This window comes from Pezoporus flaviventris, unplaced genomic scaffold, assembly GCF_033815535.1.
Source record: "Pezoporus flaviventris isolate CSIRO_AGI_PZ_B2104156 unplaced genomic scaffold, CSIRO_AGI_Pfla_v1 ptg000007l, whole genome shotgun sequence".
Classification (NCBI taxonomy): Eukaryota; Metazoa; Chordata; class Aves; order Psittaciformes; family Psittacidae; genus Pezoporus; species Pezoporus flaviventris.
In genome coordinates, this window is record NW_026892555.1 from 66478135 (window position 1) to 66497568 (window position 19434).

The 19434-nt window shown below is 38.2% G+C and overlaps 1 protein-coding gene across 4 annotated transcripts in view; it reads left to right on the forward strand.

Annotated features, from left to right (window-relative positions):
- MOCOS (molybdenum cofactor sulfurase) overlaps positions 1-19434 on the forward strand; it is a 222401-nt gene that overhangs the window by 155080 nt on the left and 47887 nt on the right. For all 4 annotated transcript variants that reach the window (XM_061449066.1, XM_061449065.1, XM_061449068.1 and 1 more), the window contains exon 6: positions 14835-15034. In XM_061449066.1, the coding sequence (XP_061305050.1) occupies positions 14835-15034 (200 nt within the window). The remainder of the gene's footprint in view (positions 1-14834; positions 15035-19434) is intronic.

A 19434-nucleotide genomic window follows, 5' to 3' on the forward strand; every position in this document is an offset into this window, starting at 1 on the left:
TATTAGAATAGAGAGCTAAGCTCCTCATACTCTGGAGAGCATGGTCTTAAAAGTAGGTAAGAAGAAAAGAAAATAAACCAAAACTGCTGATCAGGGCAAAAAACCTCCCAGACCAGTTCCAGACACCTGTCGTTTCAGCAGCTTGCTGAAAAAGGCTCTCTGTGTAGCTGTCAGTACTGCTTTGTGTCTCCTGGGGAGTTCAAGCTGACTACCTGCCATGGCCACAAAAGGCCAGCTGATCATGCATCTTTCTGATGTCTCTTCATATCTTTATTGATGCCTTCTCCTTTGAAAAAGCTCTCTGGTGAGAGTCATAACGGGAGTTATAATGAAAGGGAAAAGGAAAAAGCCGTGTTACTTTCCAGGTTAACATCATCTGATAAAACTTCATCTGATCATGGTGTCACTTTAGGACACTCAAAACCAGAATGAGACACTAAGATGATGTACTAGCAGTTGCCTTTTGGTCTCACTGAATTAGTAAAATTTCCCTCTTGAATACTTCTTAGTAAGTTCAAACCATTATAATAAACACTGAAGGTGTTCTTGAAATTTTGAACGTTATTGATGAGGAAATCCTTGAAAAAATGCCACTGAGTACCAGTAAAAGATTTTTGTGGGTGGGAACCCACAAAATATTGTGGGATTGTTACTGTTTACGTATTGCTTTCCCCCATATCCGGCCATACGCAGGAAGGCAGAAGAGGTTCAGGGAGGTAAATGAATATATCAGTTCTGCATGAAATGCACCCACATGAATATTTGATACACGCAGCCTTTAAATGCATTGTCATGCATTTAAATTCACACTTCTTCTTCGAGTTTTCTTCTTGGTTTTGCAGTCAGATGTTTGAACAGTTTGATCAATCACTGCAGTCCTAAATAGTCTGAAGTAAGCTGCTGTTTTGAATTTGGTGTCTTGTATCTCTCTCAAAGTACCACGTTAGAGGGATATAGTTCCTGTAGGATTGTGTCCTAGAGAGGTAAGGCCACCAAAGGCCTGATGCCATGGTCTCAGCTGGGATAAAACTTAACTTTCTTCTTTGTAGCTGGTGCAGTGCTGTGTTTCGGCTTTAATCTGAGAACAATGCTGATAACACACCAATGTTTTAGCTGTTGCTAAGTAGCCCTTATCCTGATCAAGGACTTTTCAGTCTTTCATGCTCTGCCAGTGAAGAGGGATACAAGAAGCGTTTAGGGAGCCAAGACAGGACACCTGACCCAAACTAGCCAAAGGGGTATTCCATACCACAGCACGTCATGCCCAGGATTTAAACTGGGGGGAGTTACCCGGAAGACACCAATCACTGCTCTGGCTGGGATGAGTATTGGTCAGCAGATGGTGAACAACTGTATTGTGCATCACTTGTGTTTATTGGTTTCTCTTTTTCCTTTTTCCTTTCCCCTTTCGGTTTTGTATTCTCTCCTGTTGTTATTTCCCTTGTCATTATTATTATAAGTAGTGGTAGTAGTATATTGTACTTTAGTTATTAAACTGTTCTTATCTCAACCCATGGGTTTTACATTCCTTTGATTCTCTTCCTCATCGCCCCTGGGAAGGGAGGAATGTGGGGATGGTGAGCAAGCAGCTGCATGGTACTTAGCTCCTGGCTGGATTTAAACCATGACACCTGGTCAGACCAGAAGAATTGAGTCTAGAAATAGGAGAAGCTTGGGCAGCCTGAAATCGACATTCTGGCTAGTTCAATTCAGAAAGGGTATCTGTTGCATAAAGTCACTTAATAATTGAAATACACTAAATAATCTTTAAAAGGATTGGGTCATTTCCGTTGCAAAACAGGGCTTCTAAATGCTCAGCTAGGGAGACTAAGCCAAGCCAAGTTTATCTAAGAAGAAGTCTCATTGTCTACAGTTGAAGATACTCAAATTGTCCCATTTAGTTAAGCAAGATGGCAATAAGAAAAAAGTATTAGATGAGCATATTTCAATGAGTTTTTGTAATTCAAGGCTAAAGTAGCATAACAGACTCTTTGCTTCATATTATGGAATTCGCATATCGCATGTTGTGCTGCATCTCTGCGTAGCCAAAGGTCATGCAGTTAAGCTTGCGTCAACTTTCTTTGCCAACAGCACTAGCACTCAGGGTCTGATATAATAGCTATATTTACTGTGATTAATGTATAAGCATTTTTATTTCATGATGCTTTAAATATGAATCTCTTTTCATGTTCCTACTTTTCTTGCAGAAGCAAGACTGCACTTTTCATTTGTAGGTCAAGAATGAAAAAGAAAATAACAAGGTTTTTCTGTGTCTTTATTTCCTTAAATTTATTCGTTCCTTAGTAAAACTCTCAATATATACTGAGTATTTCTATTGATTAAATAATAAAAAGGGTGAGTTTCTGCATTCTAGGTGTCTTTGGCAAATATGCCACGTCAGAGAAAGAAGGAAGTGTATGGTAGTAATAACTAAATAATCAGAAAACACAGGAAGAACTATATTTCTGATTTTTCCCTTTATTAGAACCAGCGGTGTTCTTTAACATCTTAAAATATAGATCTCATAGAACAGTCTGAATAACAGTAGCCAATATTACCACTTTAGTAATGTTGTGTCAGGATGCAAGAAAGCGCATTCCAAAAAATTGAGAGCTCCAGAGAAACCAGGGAAGTAAAATGTATTGTTTTATTGTTATGTCTGGTGACAAACTAGACTCTGAAGCACCTCAAGGGAAGAGATAAGTGAATCTGGGCTCCCACACCCCTTGTGAATGTTATAGCTTCATCCTTACTTGGAGGGAGAGGAGCATCTGATGTCTTGCCTTCTCTCCTTCACCTGAAAAGTTGAGCAGTGCCTTGAGCTAGACCTTCTTTTCTAAAGGAATATTGTTAAAAATATCTGAAATGGAAATGATAGGGAAAATGTTTTATGGGTATTTTTAAGCCATTTTTTAAAATCTTTTGTTAACACCTTAACTGCAAAGTCCTTCATTTGACACAATAGCAGCAGTCCCTACTCTTCTTCCTTCACTTCTGCAGAGCTCAGGTGTAATGGGTTGCCATGTGAACAGGCTAGGGCTTCCTAAGTGCATGCTGCCTTGCTTCTCTTCCCTGACAGTGGCTCTCTCCAAGTTGGTAGAATTTATCCTTCACCAACGGCTTACTTGGATCAGTGTTTTCTTTTAACCTTGTCTAAGTCTGTCTCCAGAGGCAGTTCTCTGTTTTACCACAGATCTTGATTTACAGCATGAGCAGCAAGTGGTACACACAAGAATTGCTCATGTCTTGAAATACTTCAGCTCCTCTGAACTGAATCTGAAGTACAAACTCTGACTGATTTATGGGGTTACATCTTATTGAAGCTGATGTAATACCAAAAGTGGTTAATTTTTTCTGAAGCATACTACCTACAGTCTTCAAAAGAAATCAACAACTAGAATAAATTACTTTATAATATTCATATTTCCTACCTTAGGTTTCTCTTTCAGTCTTCTGTTTAGGAGATCTGCACTCTGGGTGTGCTATTTTTTAAAATAACTAGCCTGTGCTTACAAAATTACAGATGTTCAGTCTTTATCCACCACACTATCTTATTACTCATCACTCCCATGACTCGAAGAGCACACAGTATTTTAGGTTCAGTGGATTTCAGAAGCTCACAGCAACGAGCAGTGTAATGACAAACTGCTGAAAGTTAATTTATGCCAGCCAACACTGCAGGACTTTCTGCTAATAAAAACACTGGTACTGTTTCACAGAGGTTATTGCTGAATGTCCCTCAGCAATGGCTGTGCTTTAAGAAGTACTGTCAGCTCACTTTTATTGAACAAACTCTTGAGAAGTAAGACTGGGACTGTAAGATTGCTGCTCTAACCTGTGTGTTGAGAGTGTATAGCATTGCAGCAAAGTAGCCATGTTTTGCTCTCAGTTTTTCCTTTCAATATCTGTGAAATGTTATTGTGTGTTCACACATCTCACTGTCTCACAAACTTCGCTAATAACTTCAAGAGGTTATTATATATATAACTTTTAGATATATGTGTGTGTGTATATATATATATATATATATATAAAACTTCTCAGCCTGCCAATTCCAGGCAGAAAAGATGGCCACATGAAGGGAAGTGTCTCAGCAGGTCACCCTTTGGTCTTCACAAGAATAGTGAGTGATGTAAAGCAGAGATAATGCTGTGACTTTGGGGGAGTCAATAAAAACAGCAGCAAAAAAATTAAAGAATTCAGGGGGTTCTGAAATGTAGTTAAACATCTCTTTTGTGGTATTAATGCAGATATTGAGTAAAAGAAGCATTTCCCTGTTTAAGAAGCTTTGGAAAAGTTCTGGTATAATTCAGTTTAGGAAAAGGTCCAAGAATCCTGAGGACTTTTCAATACCGTGAAAGCCATCCAGCTGGCCTTGCACACTGCTGAACATGAAAAGTGGCCAGTACTTTATCTCTGTACTGACTTGTGGAAGGTGGCAAATGCCCTGTAGGGGTGGTTGCAGCAATGGAAGCAGAGCAACTGGCAACACAGAGGTAAACCCATCTCGGCTGCACTGTGGCAAGATAATCACTGCCCAGGTGCAGAACCTGGTGGTGAAGGTATGCCTCGTAGGTTGCCCAAAAAGAGTCGGACCACTGAGGAACGCCAGAACAACCAACAAGTGGATAAAGCGGCTAAGATTGAAGTGGCTCAGATGGACTTAGATTGGCAACATAAAGGTGAATTATTTTTGGCCCGGTGGGCCCATGACACTTCAGGACATCAGGGAAGAGGTGCAACATATAGATGGGCCTGTGATTGAGGGGTGGACTCAACAATGGGAACTATTGCCCAGGTTATTCAAGTCTGTGAAACATGTGTTGCAATTAAGCAAGCCAAGCGGTTAAAGCCTCTTTGGTATGGAGGATGATGGCTGAAGTACAAATATGGGGAGGCCTGGCAGATTGACTATATCACACTGCCGACAACCCACCGAGGCAAGCGCCATGTGCTTACTGTGATGGAAGCAACCACCGGGTGGCTGGAAACATACGCTGTGCCCCATGCCACTGCCCGGAACACCATCCTGGGCATTGAGAAACAGATTTTGGGGTCACACAGCACCCCAGAGAGAGCTGAGTCAGACAATGGGACACATTTCCGGAACAGCCTTATAGACACTTGGGCCAAAGAGCATGGCGTTCAGTGGGTATATCACATCCCCTACCGTGGACCAGCCTCTGGGAAAATCGAACAGCACAATGGGCTGTTAAAAACTACACTGAGAGCAATGGGTGGTGGGGCTTTCAAACACTGGGATACACACTTACCAAAAGCCACCTGGTTGGTCAACACCAAAGGATCTGCCAACTGGTCCAACCCAGTCAGAAATCTTATATACTGTAGAGGGGGATAAAGTTCCTGTGGTGCACATAAAGAATTTGCTGGGGAAGACAGTCTGGGTTATTCCTGCTTCAGGTAAAGCCAAACCCACTCATGAGATTGCTTTTGCTCAGGGACCAGGGCATACTTGTTGGCTAATGAAGGAAGATGGGGAAGTCCGATGTATACCTCAAGGGGATTTGATTTCAGGGGAAAACAGCCAATGAACTGAATTATATGCTGTTGCCTGCTATGCAGCACTTCTATAGCCCACCAACTAGATGTCTTCAGGTCACCAGTGACTGGCCCTGACTTTCCTCTGACCATCAGCCCAACAGAGAACGAACTTTGATGAAACCAGACAAGTTCTGCGGTATCATCAGCAGGCAACAATCCAACACTGCACACAGCCTCTCCTGCTCTGAAAGACTGTTACCAGAGATGGGTCCTGACAACATGGACTGGATGGACTCAGCAGCTTTCTAGGGATTGGTCCATGCACTAAGGAATGATCTCTCTCTCTCTTTGTGTGTGTGTAGATGTATACATATATATATAGATCTATCTATCTATCTATCTATCTATCTATCTATCTATCTATATCTGAGACAAGAGTGATGGCATATTGAAAGACGTGGGATCTGAGCATGATGTGAATGGTATGGAATAGGGGTGGATACTGTCCTGGGTTCAACAGTAGCAGTCGTTTTTCTCCTTCTTAGTAACTGCTGCAGTGCTGTGGTTTTGACTTTCAGCCTGGGAACAGCACTGATAACACCGATGATTTTAGTTGTTGCTAAGTCATGCTTACTCTGACCAAGGACTTTGTGAGTCTCATGCTCTGCCAGGGAGGAGGGGAAGCTGGGAGGAAGCAGAGACAGGACACCTGACCCAAACTAGCCAAAGAGGTATTCCATACCACAGCACATGATGCCCACTATATAAACTGGGGGCAGTTACCTGGAAGGGCTAGATCACTGCTCGGGTTGGGCTGGGTATCGGTCGGTGGGTGGTGAGCAGTTGTATTCTCTTTCCTTGTTATTTCCCTTATCATTATTATTATAGGTGGCAGCAGCAGTGGTTTGTGTTATACCTTAGTTACTGGACTGTTCTTATCTCAGCCCATGGGAGTTACATTCTTCCAATTCTCCTTCCCATCCCTCTGGTTGCTGGGGAGGAAGCATGGGGGAGTGAGCGAGCGGCTGTGCGGTTCTGGGTTGCCGCCTGGGCTTAAACTGCAACAACTGCATGCTTCCTTGTGATTAAGGCATCAAATCAAGGAAATTTCAAAGCACATTTTAGAATTCATTGTTGCTGTTTTTTAACCCTGTCTCATGAATGACACTGTTTGTTCCTTCCATGGTAGCTATAACATTACACAGCAGACTTAGCTTGAGAATGCATAACAAGTGGCTAAGCACGCTTTCAGGCTGTCAAAAAATTTTTAATATCAATAAATCCAAAATTTCACTAATGCAAATATTGTTCTTTTAATAATAATGGCTAGAGCTGATTTTGCCAACTTTCAATGTTCCTGAATGTTACAGATACAGAATGGAGAAATTGAGTGTATTTATTCCTTATTCCATCACTAATCAACATCATAACTTTGAATTTGTTGTGTGGGAACTTTTCTTTTTCTGTGTCGTATTTCTTGGGTTAATTAAATGAACTTGTGGTATTTCCTGTGTTGCTGTGATTGGAAAGCTCTGTGGAGCCTTAGAAAGAGTGGATACAAAGGCTCCACAAGAACAAACATGGAGCATCCCCATTACTTCATACACTGTCAGACAGAGCCGTGGTTCAGAGATTGCCAGAGAAAAAAAATAAAGGTGTTCATCCAATATTATCAGGCAGAGAAAACCTGGACTGCAAATCAATATGCTGCCTTGGGTATCAAAGCATTTCACCAACAAAGAGGTTCCAGAAATATTGTGTTAAAAGGATTGCTAACGTAAAACCTGTAGGCAGGTAGAGTCAAACTGGTGGGTACTGAGCTGTGAGGTTTCTGCATGTGATTGCCCATTCTTCACTTAACGCAGGCATGGTGAGCTTTGAAAGAGAACTGATTTATATCCTATCAAGGATTTAAATTGGGATCTGTCATCTTGGAAAGAAAAAGAAAGAAGCTGGCTGGTTTTTCAGAATATTTTAAAGGGTTCTCTTGATGCCGAGGGAGAGATTTCCTCCTATGAAAAACACATTTGGATTTGTCTTTATATTGAGCTTATTTTTTGTGCAAGTTATTTGTCTCCATTGGTCTGCATCCTGCCCCAGGGGAAAACAAAAACAAACAACCCATAAAACTGCAGAGCCATTAGGAAGTCATGAGACCACCAAGTTGTACTGGTGACTGGGTCTTATAGAAAAGTTATCTGAGGAAAGAATCATACTTAACTGCAGACCTATGATGCTATCATAGTCCCTGTTTGAGCAGAAGGTGGGAAAGGTTTTCCTTCTACTGTATTAAAATGATTAAAAAGTTGTTGCTAACTTGAATAAATAAGTAAATAAATAAGTGTTCATGCAAATTCAGTGCTGAATTAGTCTTATTGACTTGAAAACCTAAGACTTACTGCCCCATCTTGCATCTTCTAAATTCCCAGGACAAAGAAAGAGTTTTATGTTCTGCCTCATATTAGCATCTCTAGTTGTAAAGAGTTAAAAATACCAGGAAAGAAGCAGTAGTAAAGCTTTCACATGCTGACTTCAAGGAATTCTACATAGCAGGCTTCATTAAACAAAGGACAGAGCCAATTTTATAATAAGCAGAAAACAGGCCTGTATGTTACATTCAGGTTTCTAACAGCTACCAGGAGAGTTCGTGTGCCTTTATTGTACTAGCTTTGCTTGCATTTAGTCCTTAAGGTAACAGAATCGTAAGCAGAAGTTTTTCTGCTGGACTGAGAAAAACCTTGGGAGACAAAACCTTTGGAGGCAAAAAGCAAGTGTCACATAAATATGGATTTTCAGGGATGATTCTATTGTTCTCACAGAAGCCTCTGTGAGTTCATGTCATCCAGCACTCTGGAGATGTAAGCTGAATGCTGCTTCCATGAGCTGTGCAAAACACTGCCTTTTCAAGAAAGCCTCCCCATTCATCTTTTGTGTTGCTGGTTTTATGGTTTGAAAAGCCATCCAGAAATCATTTCCTCTGCTGAGAGTATGGCTTGAGCTCATGGAAGACTAAAAGGATGGACAGACACACAGGCATTCCCCTGGTTCAAAAAAAAAATCTCATAACAGTAGCAAACAGTAAATTAAATGTATCTTCTGTGGAGCTTATTTGAATTCCTAGACAGTTTTCAGTCCAACAAGCAGTTAACCAAAATTGAATTGTACCTGTAATTAAAATAGCTATTCTAAAAGTGAGTCAGCCAGTTGGCACGTACAACTTCTCTTATAGTACTCCCAAGAAGTAAAAAGAAAAATAAAAATTTCTCATTGTGATTTTTGAAAATTAGGAGCTGTTTCTTCAGACTGCGATGCTCTTTTTATTCAGAACAAAGCCTTCAAACTTCTCTCAGTGTGCGAAAACAGAGCTTGAATTAGCTGCTCTAAAGAAGTGGGAGATGGGGCATCAAAGAGCCTTCTGTTCATTAAGATAAACACTGAATATGTGTTTCATGTTTGGTTTTGGTATAATATTCTGAATAGAGGATAAAGCAGTTGCTTCCCACAGTCTTAAACTATTGAGATGGTGTGGCAGATGGAGGAAAATAAAAGGATTTAAGCTATTATGCAAAGAGTTAGTGTTGAGAAAGATCCCCCTATTAGTCACTGAATTCTACATGGATTTAGTAAAGTTGAGAGTGTTACATGGCTCTCCATTTTGGCCACACAGAAAGTACATAATCGAGTTGCAAGAGTCCATCTCACAAGATCAGTGCCCAGGACTCTTGCAATTTGATCATGTAAATTCAAATAAAACTATGTACTTTTAATAAAAAAAAATACATCTTCGTAACTGAAATTCTCCATGTATGGCAAGGTATTAATTTTTTGGATGTAGAAATGACATCTGGGGACATAAATTTTTCCCTTCTTGCTCACAAATGAAGTCACCTCAGTTGCAGAAAGGGTCATGGTCCACCCCACTTTGTGTTCCTCAAGTCAATTTTTATTACATGTGTTTTATGGATCAAGTTGATTGGACTGCTCATGTGAGTTGCTGTGAATAAGAGGTCTGCAATCTGTCCACGGCTTATGCATTTTCTGTGAGTGTAGATGATAGATGGTTTTATGAATTTGCTGATAAGCCATTTACAGGGTTGTATTTTGAGTTTTAATGAATTAGATTTGCTAATGGTTATGACCAATATTGTAATGCTATTATGTTAGAAGAGCTACTTTCTGTTGACTCCAAGGAAACATTAATGTATTAATTTTAATGCTTGAGTTCCACAAGGGGCTCTTATACCCTTTTTTCTGTTTTTGAAAGTAACGATTAGTTGCTGTTAGTCAACCTGTAGGCTCACTTTCATGTATTTCTGGTTTCTATCCTGTTTAATCTTTAAACTATCAGTTGTGGCTGCTTAGAAGTTACATACTTTTTTCATGTATTTTTTTCCTCCAGGCATCTGCTGCTTCTTACTGTGGCAAACAAGCAGTAGCTAGAGTTAGGACAGCTGTTTTCATAATTTAGGGGAAAAAAACCCCAAACCTTCAGGAATGTCTATGTTTAATATCTTTATTGATGAATGTAGGAGACATAACAGAGGATGAGTGATCAAGCTTTCTTACTAAGTTGATTATATTTTCTTCTCATTATTTGCTCTTCTAGTATTGTATTTATAACATTTCAGGGTTGCATTGTGGGACAGGTAGTTGGATCATCTTATGAATGTTTCATTTTTGTGTTTGAGGTGTTTTTTGAAGCAGGATTGCTAAAAAATAGCAGTGTTTAGAATACGTTGTTTAACATGGTTTTAAGCCAAAGCACTCAAATTTGCAACAGAGATATATGAAGCTACCATTACCAAATTCATCCTCAGGAGATGTTCTTTGGGAGAATAAAATTAAGTAGGTGACAGACTTCAGTCAGAGACATTTAATTCTACACATAAAAGAACACCATATTAAGAAATTAATGTATGCTTCTTGGAAGAAGTGAAGGACTCCAAATGTTGGACAGGATTTACAGGTTCCATGGCTTCATTAGCACATTGACTCACAGCTCCCACGTGGTGATCTGTCTTGTTTGCAACTTATTAGAAGGTGGCTCCATCCTGGTTTCTCTCCCTGCTGATTGGCTTCCTGAGATTTCAGCTCATCATTTCTCTGCCTTGCTCTCTGCTAGGCAATGATGAAAAATAATGAATCCCATTGATCTTTTTCTTATCCAAAGATATATGTGATTTTGGATTTACTGGAGTAACACAGTATTTGTTCACTTAAACCTCATTTTCTGTGTTTTTTGTTCACAGCAAGTTAGAACAATAACGGTATGTTTGATTCATGCCTCTCATCTTCCTTATCTCCAGTATTTAATTTCTCATACTAAGACAGATAAGAAATGTATTTGAATGCAGAGCACAGAAGTTTCTGAGCACAGCCTGAAAACCTTAAGCACTAAAGCTTTCATTTTAGAGGCTCAATTTCAGCCTCTTCTTTATGTTAAACTCTGTATTCAAAATCTTTTATAGATGTTGACACATGCCTACCTGACTACAGTTCTTTCAGGAAGAACTAACATTTGAACATTTGAGCTACTGAATTCATGGTTGTTTCAGAGAGGAGTTTGTATGCCATTAAATGTTTTCCGTTTACGTAATGCGAAACTAGGTGTATACTGACCCAAAGACATTACTCAGAGGTAATGCAAACGTTATCACTAGGCAAGCCAAGCAGTAGATTAACAGTACCATGGTGACAATTGTGGATAGTTTAAATGCACATAGTTTGAACTGTCTTTTAAATATGAGATACCTTACCCTTCTCTTCCAGATGACTGAATGGTTTCTGTGGTTAGGCACATGCATACATTCAATTCCTATGGAAGAGCTGACATTATAAATTTATCTGTGGATTATCCAGTGCACTTGAACTATGAATTTTCCATACTGGAGCAATATCCATTTCATAGCAATACAAACTGCAGTATGAGATGGGATGGTAGGTCTGAAATGGTGCTAACCTGCCAGGATGTTTTAGTGTGCAAACATACATCAGGATCTCCACAGGTTTACTGGAGTACTTTGGCAAGGTAGTTTGTACACAAAAGTATAAGCTTTCTTTATCAATCTCCTCTGCTCAATAACTTTGCCACTGCAAAAATATATGGCATTCATTGTGCAACCAATAGTATGAAAAATTAAGTGGTATTGGGAAGAAGAATTAATTGCATGATAATGTTTGGCTTAATGTAAAGTCCAAACATACACATGGGACAAAGTAATATAAAAGTATTAAGCCACAGAAATGCAGGTGTTTCCCTTTTAACAGGGAAGTCCTTGCATTCCTACCATAGATAGAAGTCATTACTGAGTGCAAATTGTGGACTTTAAGCATCCTTTGTGCTGAACTTGTTCCTACAACATAAATACAGTGAATGGTGTTAGATAGACTTTATCTGGTGTAATTCAGACTACTTCAGATTCATTCTGATCCAAATTAAAAAATGCATAAATTGCTCTTCATTTTAAAACCATTTTAGGAGCAACTAGCTGCAATTCACCTTAATGAAACAAAGCAGTGATAAGGAATAAAATCCATGAAGTAAGAGGGTGCCAGGGCACTCGAGTCCTTCCCAGCATCTTCTTGAGATGAAGTATTGATGATTGTTCCAAGTCTCCAAAAAAGTTTAAGGTATGCTACTTCTTTTATCCCAAACAGGCAGCTTGGGACAAGTCTCAAAGTATTCAGAGGCAAGGAGCAGGTCATAAAAGCAGAGTTCTATATAGAGAGAAGGTAAAATGCACAAATGCAATAAGCTAATAAATACCAAGTCAACCATAATATCAGAAGTTACATTTGCATTTAATTGAGGCAGATTCAGTCAAGCAATGGGTTTTATTTTTCTCATCCCCATATATGAGACTAGGTGCAATAATGCAAACCCTTAGATCATGTTAGAGACCAAAGATTCGTTCTGGTTTTTATTTTCTCATCCTCACATTCTTTTCCCTAGTGGGAAAAGTGAGATGATTTATGTAGGACACAGTATAGATTATTTTATTTAACAAAATAAAAATAAATCAGGACTATTTTCTGAATATACCCCTTTTTCTGTCAGAACAAATTTCAGATTGCTGGCAGTTGCTTCATAAGGTTTTCTGTGACATCAGACCTAATCATAACCTATTCTGCTGCTAAAAATATGGGACTATGGCAATACAACTTCCTCTCTCCAATCACAAGGCAGCAAAGCAACTGCAGGCTATTGGATTTTTATTTGTCAGAATAAATAATTAAGAAGCTCATCAGCTTCTCACTAATGAACAAGGAAATGTGATTAAGCAACTTTAAAAGAGAATGGCTGAAGACAATATAGAAATGATAGCAGGATGATTGCTGTGAATGAGAGACTGAAATTTCTGAATAAGAGGTTTCTTCAACAAGACACAAGGACAGTAGTTTAGTCTTCCATTAAAAGATTCCTGCCAATTTGGAAATGCTCTGAATGAGATTACAGACAACTTAGAAGCTGATAAGAAGTCTCTTAAGACAGCTACTTTCTAGCAACTGCTGAGAAAGACCTTTATTTTTATTATTCTTAATAGTATTTCAAGACTGTTAACATCTACCAAACAATGACTAGGCAATCTTTTATTCTTAGAGACTCAGAAAATAAAAATTATGTTTCAGACCAAAATGTTCTAGAGGCGCTTGCCAAGCGTACTGTGGCTAACATCTAGAAATTGTACTGATTAGTTTCTGGCAAAATTCCTTGAAAGTACTTTGTGTGTTAGTATCTCATTAAATATCTTATTCCTCTTTATTATTCTTTAGCATCACAAAAATATGCCTCTGCCTTATATCTAATCTGTTTCTATGCTTTTACTGTCTGCTTTCCTAGCTTATCTAAAGGAGATATCACATAATATAGAAGGTTGAAGAAAAGTGAAATAGCAGAAGTTGCTGTAATTTTTCTGTATGTCAGGGGAAGGTATTTTTTTCCTTTATATACGTTCATAAATGATACAGTCTTTTTACCAGTTAACAAGTTAACAAACAGATTACAAGATTTCTCTCCAAAAGCTCTTATATCAGACTGTAGAAGTTTCCAGATATTCAGATATAAAAGTCCTATGCACAGAACTGTGAGAGTCATAGTTATGCAGTTAAAAAAAAAAAAGAAAATTTCAAATATATTTTTAGTTGCAGAAATGCTCATGCACTTCAAAGAAGATACTCAACATTACAGAAAATACTCTGAGTCTAAATCCAGGCAGAAAAATACTATTATACTTCAAGGGACATTTGAGGAAATTTTTCTTTTCTTTCCCACATGATGTAGGCCCACAATAGTGTAATGCATAGTGTGCATGACAGAAACTACTTTGGATTTTTAGCCAAAATTCCAGCTGTCTTCAGTGGAGATTTGATTGGGTTTAAATATGTTGTTAGCCTTCTGTGTTTCCTACAGTACCTTGAGATCATATTGTTATCTTCTAACTGTTTTTATAAAGATGCAAATTCATACGTTTTCAGTTTCTGCTTTGAAAATTACTTGTACTTCTCTTGTTCCAAGTCATAGATTACCGTTTCATTAGGGTTATTCCTTTTTTTGTATTTATTGTCATACCCAGTTACTTGTCCCCTGTCAGCAGGTTATCCCAGTGAATATCAAAACCTACCTCTTCAACTTGGATTACATATGTTTTTCTTTGACTGAAATGTCTGGTTTTGTACCTGAAGCTTATGCTTTAGATTCCTTCATGCTTTCTCAAGGCCAAGTTCTTTGGAAATTTCTCTGCAAACCTTCTCTGGAGCAAAGAGATTTCATGGGTGTAGTCAATGAGGTGTTCACCACATCCTCTTTCTTTTTCTTCTCAAAAAGAGCAGACCTGGAAGAATATTTCTTCAGTATTCAAGTAAATTAAGCCTTGCAGACTGACATTTGTATTTTGTCATTACATTTAGAATTTTGTTATTTTTATTTTATCTTAAACATAACAATTTGCTTTCTGTGCTGTGTTAGGATTTTTGCCTCATTCCCATGATTTCCAAAGCCAGATATTGAGCAAAACTTGCTTTTCAAATTAATTGTGCCAGAACATCTTAGTGATATTTATAGACTGGAACTATTAATGTTGTAATGCATCTGAATATATCTCAGTGTGACTTTAGTTTCTACAGTAGATTAATTGTAGATAAATCCTAACAGTACTACTGAAGCTTATGTATGATGAAACAAACATTTGCAAATTGTGTATTTATTTAAAGGAACCCAAAACTACCAGTTTTCTGCTAGTTCCCTTTCAGCTACACCATTCTGAAAAATGCTCCTTTTTTACATTTCCATGAAGATACAGCATCTGACATATGCATGCACTTTTCTTTTGTAGGAGGAATGGAGAAAATAAAACAGCATACCTTTGCATTAGCTCACTACACCTATAATGTGCTGTCTACCTTAAAATATGCCAATGGGGCTCCGGTTGTACGTATTTACAGTGATACAGATTTCAGCAATCCTGATGTCCAGGGTCCAATTATCAATTTTAACATCCTTGATGAAAATGGGGAAGTGATCGGCTTTTCACAGGTATGTTTTTCTCTTGCCTTAGCCGAGTGTCATATTCCTATTTTACGCATATTCACAATGAGTTCTTTCCTAAAGGAAATATATTGTCCATAGTAGTCGCTTATGAGGTTTTTGTTTTGTTTCTTCATAGCTCTGCACAATATATACACTCTATGAAGTAGTACTAAAACAATGCAAAGTACATAATAGCTAAAGCCAATGTTAAATATTTAGTACTCTACAAATAAGATGTTTGAAAGTGGGTTGTTTTAAAAGGATGCATTGACTGGGCAATTTGGTTTCTTGCTGACTTCCTTCTCGAGACTACTCAAAACTGTGAACTGAAAAGCAAGTTGAGAAAAGCTGGTATAAGAGACCACCTTGGAGCTTTGAGATACAAATGAAATCAGATCTCATAATAATGCAGTCACCCATGAAAGAGGAGTCAATTTTCCCTTCATTTCTAATAATTACATTCTTGTAATATCCCTGAGGAAGTGTGAAGCAAGTTGAATGATCAGTTTAAGGAGTGAGATTCAACCTCAAAAAATACTTAAATGCTGTCATTCTCAACAGCTTTCTCTAGCTTTTTCTATCAGGTATACCAAGTACCTCTAAGATGAAACTTTATGAAACTTTTTTACCTTTAGTGGAGAGGCAGTGGTGTACGACCATAATTGTATATGATTGTGCACTGTGTAGGCAGTGAGTAACTCAGTGTAACGTTGGCTCACTAGCTCATCAGCAGAAGTCAGAAAAACCACAGTGCTCTATTTTTATTTAATTCTTGTTATTCATTGTCTAATGATTGAATAAGCTCACAAGTCAAAGTGTATGACCTTGATCTTTTAAAAAGCTGTCAACAGCTGACACCATCTGTCTCAGTGGCTACCTCCTTCTGCCAGCAGGAGTGACAGAGCTGTGTTGCTTTTGGAAACTGAGAGCTCCGGATCATTAGTGGGAGAGCAGGAGCTCTGCAAAAGGTGTTCCTCAACACCCCTCTGCAGGAGATAAGAACCAGATAATGAGGGGAACACAGAGACATGTCTAGGAGAATAAAAGTGAAAGTCCTTTTTTGGACTATGCTACTCAAATATGTGGCATATTTCATTTCAAAGAATTTCACATTTTAGGAGTGAATTAGCCATATATGTAGTTTTGAATAGGTGTGGCTATATTAAGGGAAGACTGGAGAAATTAACACAGCTGGGTTGGTAAAACACTCTAGAAACACTCTGATGTTGCTTCTGTCCTTTGGTTATAACCAAAACCTTTATTTGCACTTCTTATTATCACTATTTCTTAGTAAAAATGGCTTTTGCCTGTTTCACTTTTTTAAACTCAACTGTACCCTCAGAGAAAAAGATATTTATAGTCTTATGCCTCTATTGTGCCTGTTTGCTGCAGTGGCTGCTCATAAAAAGCTTTTTTATTGATCTGTATCATCTGGATTGTGCTGTTCACCAGGTTCTTATCATTTCTTGTGTGAGTATGTAGAAAAAAGAACCATAAAGTTTTCAAATGCATAACAGTCGCATCTGCAGTATCTGTTAGATTACTTTGTTTAATTAAAATAATGTACAATTTAATGACTTTTAGAGATTAACAAGCAACAGCACTATTCTTTCCAAAGCTACAATATGTGTAAGATATACATAATTGGCTTCTTTATGGAATGAAATTCTTTCATAAGCATCTTATAGCAGTTATGGTGGAGAAAAATGTTTGCTGCTTCTTTATGATTACAAAAAATATACAGCAGATTAAGCTTCATCAAAGTGACAACACAATCTCATCTTCATACCTGTATGCATGTCTAAAATTAGATAGGCTTATTCAAATCAAAGTTAAATCCAATACTTCCATTAACGGTTTAGAAATGAAATAGTGTCCTATAGCTTGGTCATGTCTGTGATCTGCACATTCCTGTAGATTAGGGGTTAAGTCTCCAAATGCAATCTAGCAGAGTTAGGAGAACGCAGTTTCAGAAGGCTCCCAGAAAACATTTTAGGGAATTTTTAATGAAGGCAAAATATTGGATGACATTTCTATCCTACATATCTACTACTAAGGGACACCAATTAGCAACTCAAGTTGTATTTTAGCTAGTATATTAAAAGAGAAATGACAGAATGTCCTTTTCCTTTATGAATTATATCCCTTCTATAATTAATTGCATCCAACCTGTTCTATTTGTCTTTCTGACAGGCAACTGCTATGTGTCCATTGCCTATTAGATGGCACAGTGTGGCTGGACAGTAGCATCTGGTAGCCTGAAAAGGGCAATCTAACTAAACTGATAGCAGAGAAAATATTTTGACAAGGTTTGGAGCAGTTTTTTTGGAACATTTGAGATTGGCAAGGAAGAGTTCATAAGTAGACAGTATCTTCAGAGGATACCAAGCTTACATTTAAGCCTCAAGGTTTACATAATTTACAAGATATTCAAAACTGAACTAAGTTCAAGATATTTAGGGTGCGAAAGGCATGTAGTGAGAAACATGACATTTAACATTGCCACTGGAAAAAATTAAAGCAGAGAAAAAAGTATGTCTTTCATCTGTGTAACATTTAGGAGGAAAGTTGTTCTTATGTGGTTCTATTATTGAAATCCATTTCTCACTGATATCAGAGTTTAATTACCAGAGCTAACAAAATTGTGCCACTAAAGACAAACATGCTTGAACTACATGCATAGTGGCCTGGCTTTGGCTGACATAGTTAATTTTCTTCACAAGGCTGTGGTTTGGATTTAGTGTGTGCATAATCAATAGATTAGTGTGAGAATAATCAAAACCATCAATGTTTTAGCTGTTGCTAAGCAGTGTTTGCTCTAAATCAAGGACTTTTCAGTCTCTTATGCTCTGCCAGTGAGAAGAGGCACAAGAAGCCAGAAGGGAGCACAGCCAGGACAGCTAACTCAAACTAGCCAAAGGGGTACTCAGTACCATCAAACATCATGTCCAGTATAGAAACTGGGGAGGGTCAAAGGGGAGGTTGGCTGAGAGGGGCTGATCACTACTGGGCATGACCTCGGCATCTGTCAGTGGATGGTAAGCAATTGTATTGTGCATCATTTTTCTTTCCTGGATTTATTCCTCTTCCATTTTTGCTCTCTCTCTTTTCTTCTTCATCACCACCATCATCATTTCATTTTACTTTATTTCAGTTGTTGAACTGTTCGCATCTGAGCCTATGGGTTTTTCCTTTTTCCAGTTCTTCTCCCAGTACCACTGAGACAGGGTGGGGGTGAGAGAGCAGCTTCATACTATTCAGTTGCCAGCTGGGGCTAGACAATGACAGTGAGGTCAATTGCACCAACAGGAAATAGCTATAGTCTCAGGTTCAGCCTGGAGTGAAGTCTTCATTGCAGCAGTCAAGATCAAATTAAAGGATTTCATTAGAGTGAGACACACAGATTATACCATGCCATGATGGCACGCTCAAGGATGGCAGCTTTTCTTTACAGCCATCTGTCCCAATATCTATGATAAAGAAAACTTGGATGTTAGGAAATTACAAGGTGGCAGTGAAATAATTAGGAAGTTGAATAGCTATTGCTTTCTCATTTCAGTTTTATTTTGTGATAGTTGAAGGGTATCACTGGCTTAGAGTGTTATATTTGGAATAAACTTGCTATGTATACAATATGTATAGTTGGTCTAATTGACATTTTAATTATTGGTTTAGTTGTTTTGCTCCAAATGGCAATTAAAACAATTAAAGAAGAGGAACTTGCAGGCTCCAAACACCAATAGTCACTCAAAAGTTTTGTTTTTTCTTCAGATTTCTCATGAAACATTTCTATATCTAGGGATAAAACTGCTATAGTTTTGAAAGCTCCGTAAACCTTTTGTCTTTGGGTGGTAAAAATACATTAAATTTCCTCCTTTGAGCTGCATCAAATACTTCTCATGAAAATTATTTCCTTCAGTAAAGCTGTCTTGTAGACTATTGGTAGTAATTTGTTCTTGAAATTACTTAGGAGAATACCTATATTTTTTTTTCATGCAACCTGCCTGTCCTTTGCAGTAGGACTTCTGTCATTCTATGTTACTTTTTTATGTGCACTGCAGAACCAAAAAGACCTGGTTATGAACAGGGTTCAGGCCATGATGAGGGCTCAACAGGTCAAGCATATAAAGATGTCCTTTATGCCAAACAGCTTCTTCATATGTACTCGTCTAGTTAATTCTCTGGCATTATAGTTTTTGCCATTAATGAAGTGTGGACAGACGACAGGCTGGTGATTTTGAAAGGTGAGAAAGTGCAGGGGTAGAGATGAAGAACTTCTGCTAATCAGTGGTGCAGGATGGAAGTAGCAGAGTTGACATTAATGCAGCAAGCTGTCAACATTCTACTTCCTACTGAGGCTACCAGAAAAAGAAGCAGTTAGCCCTAGATATTAAAGGGGGTTGTGA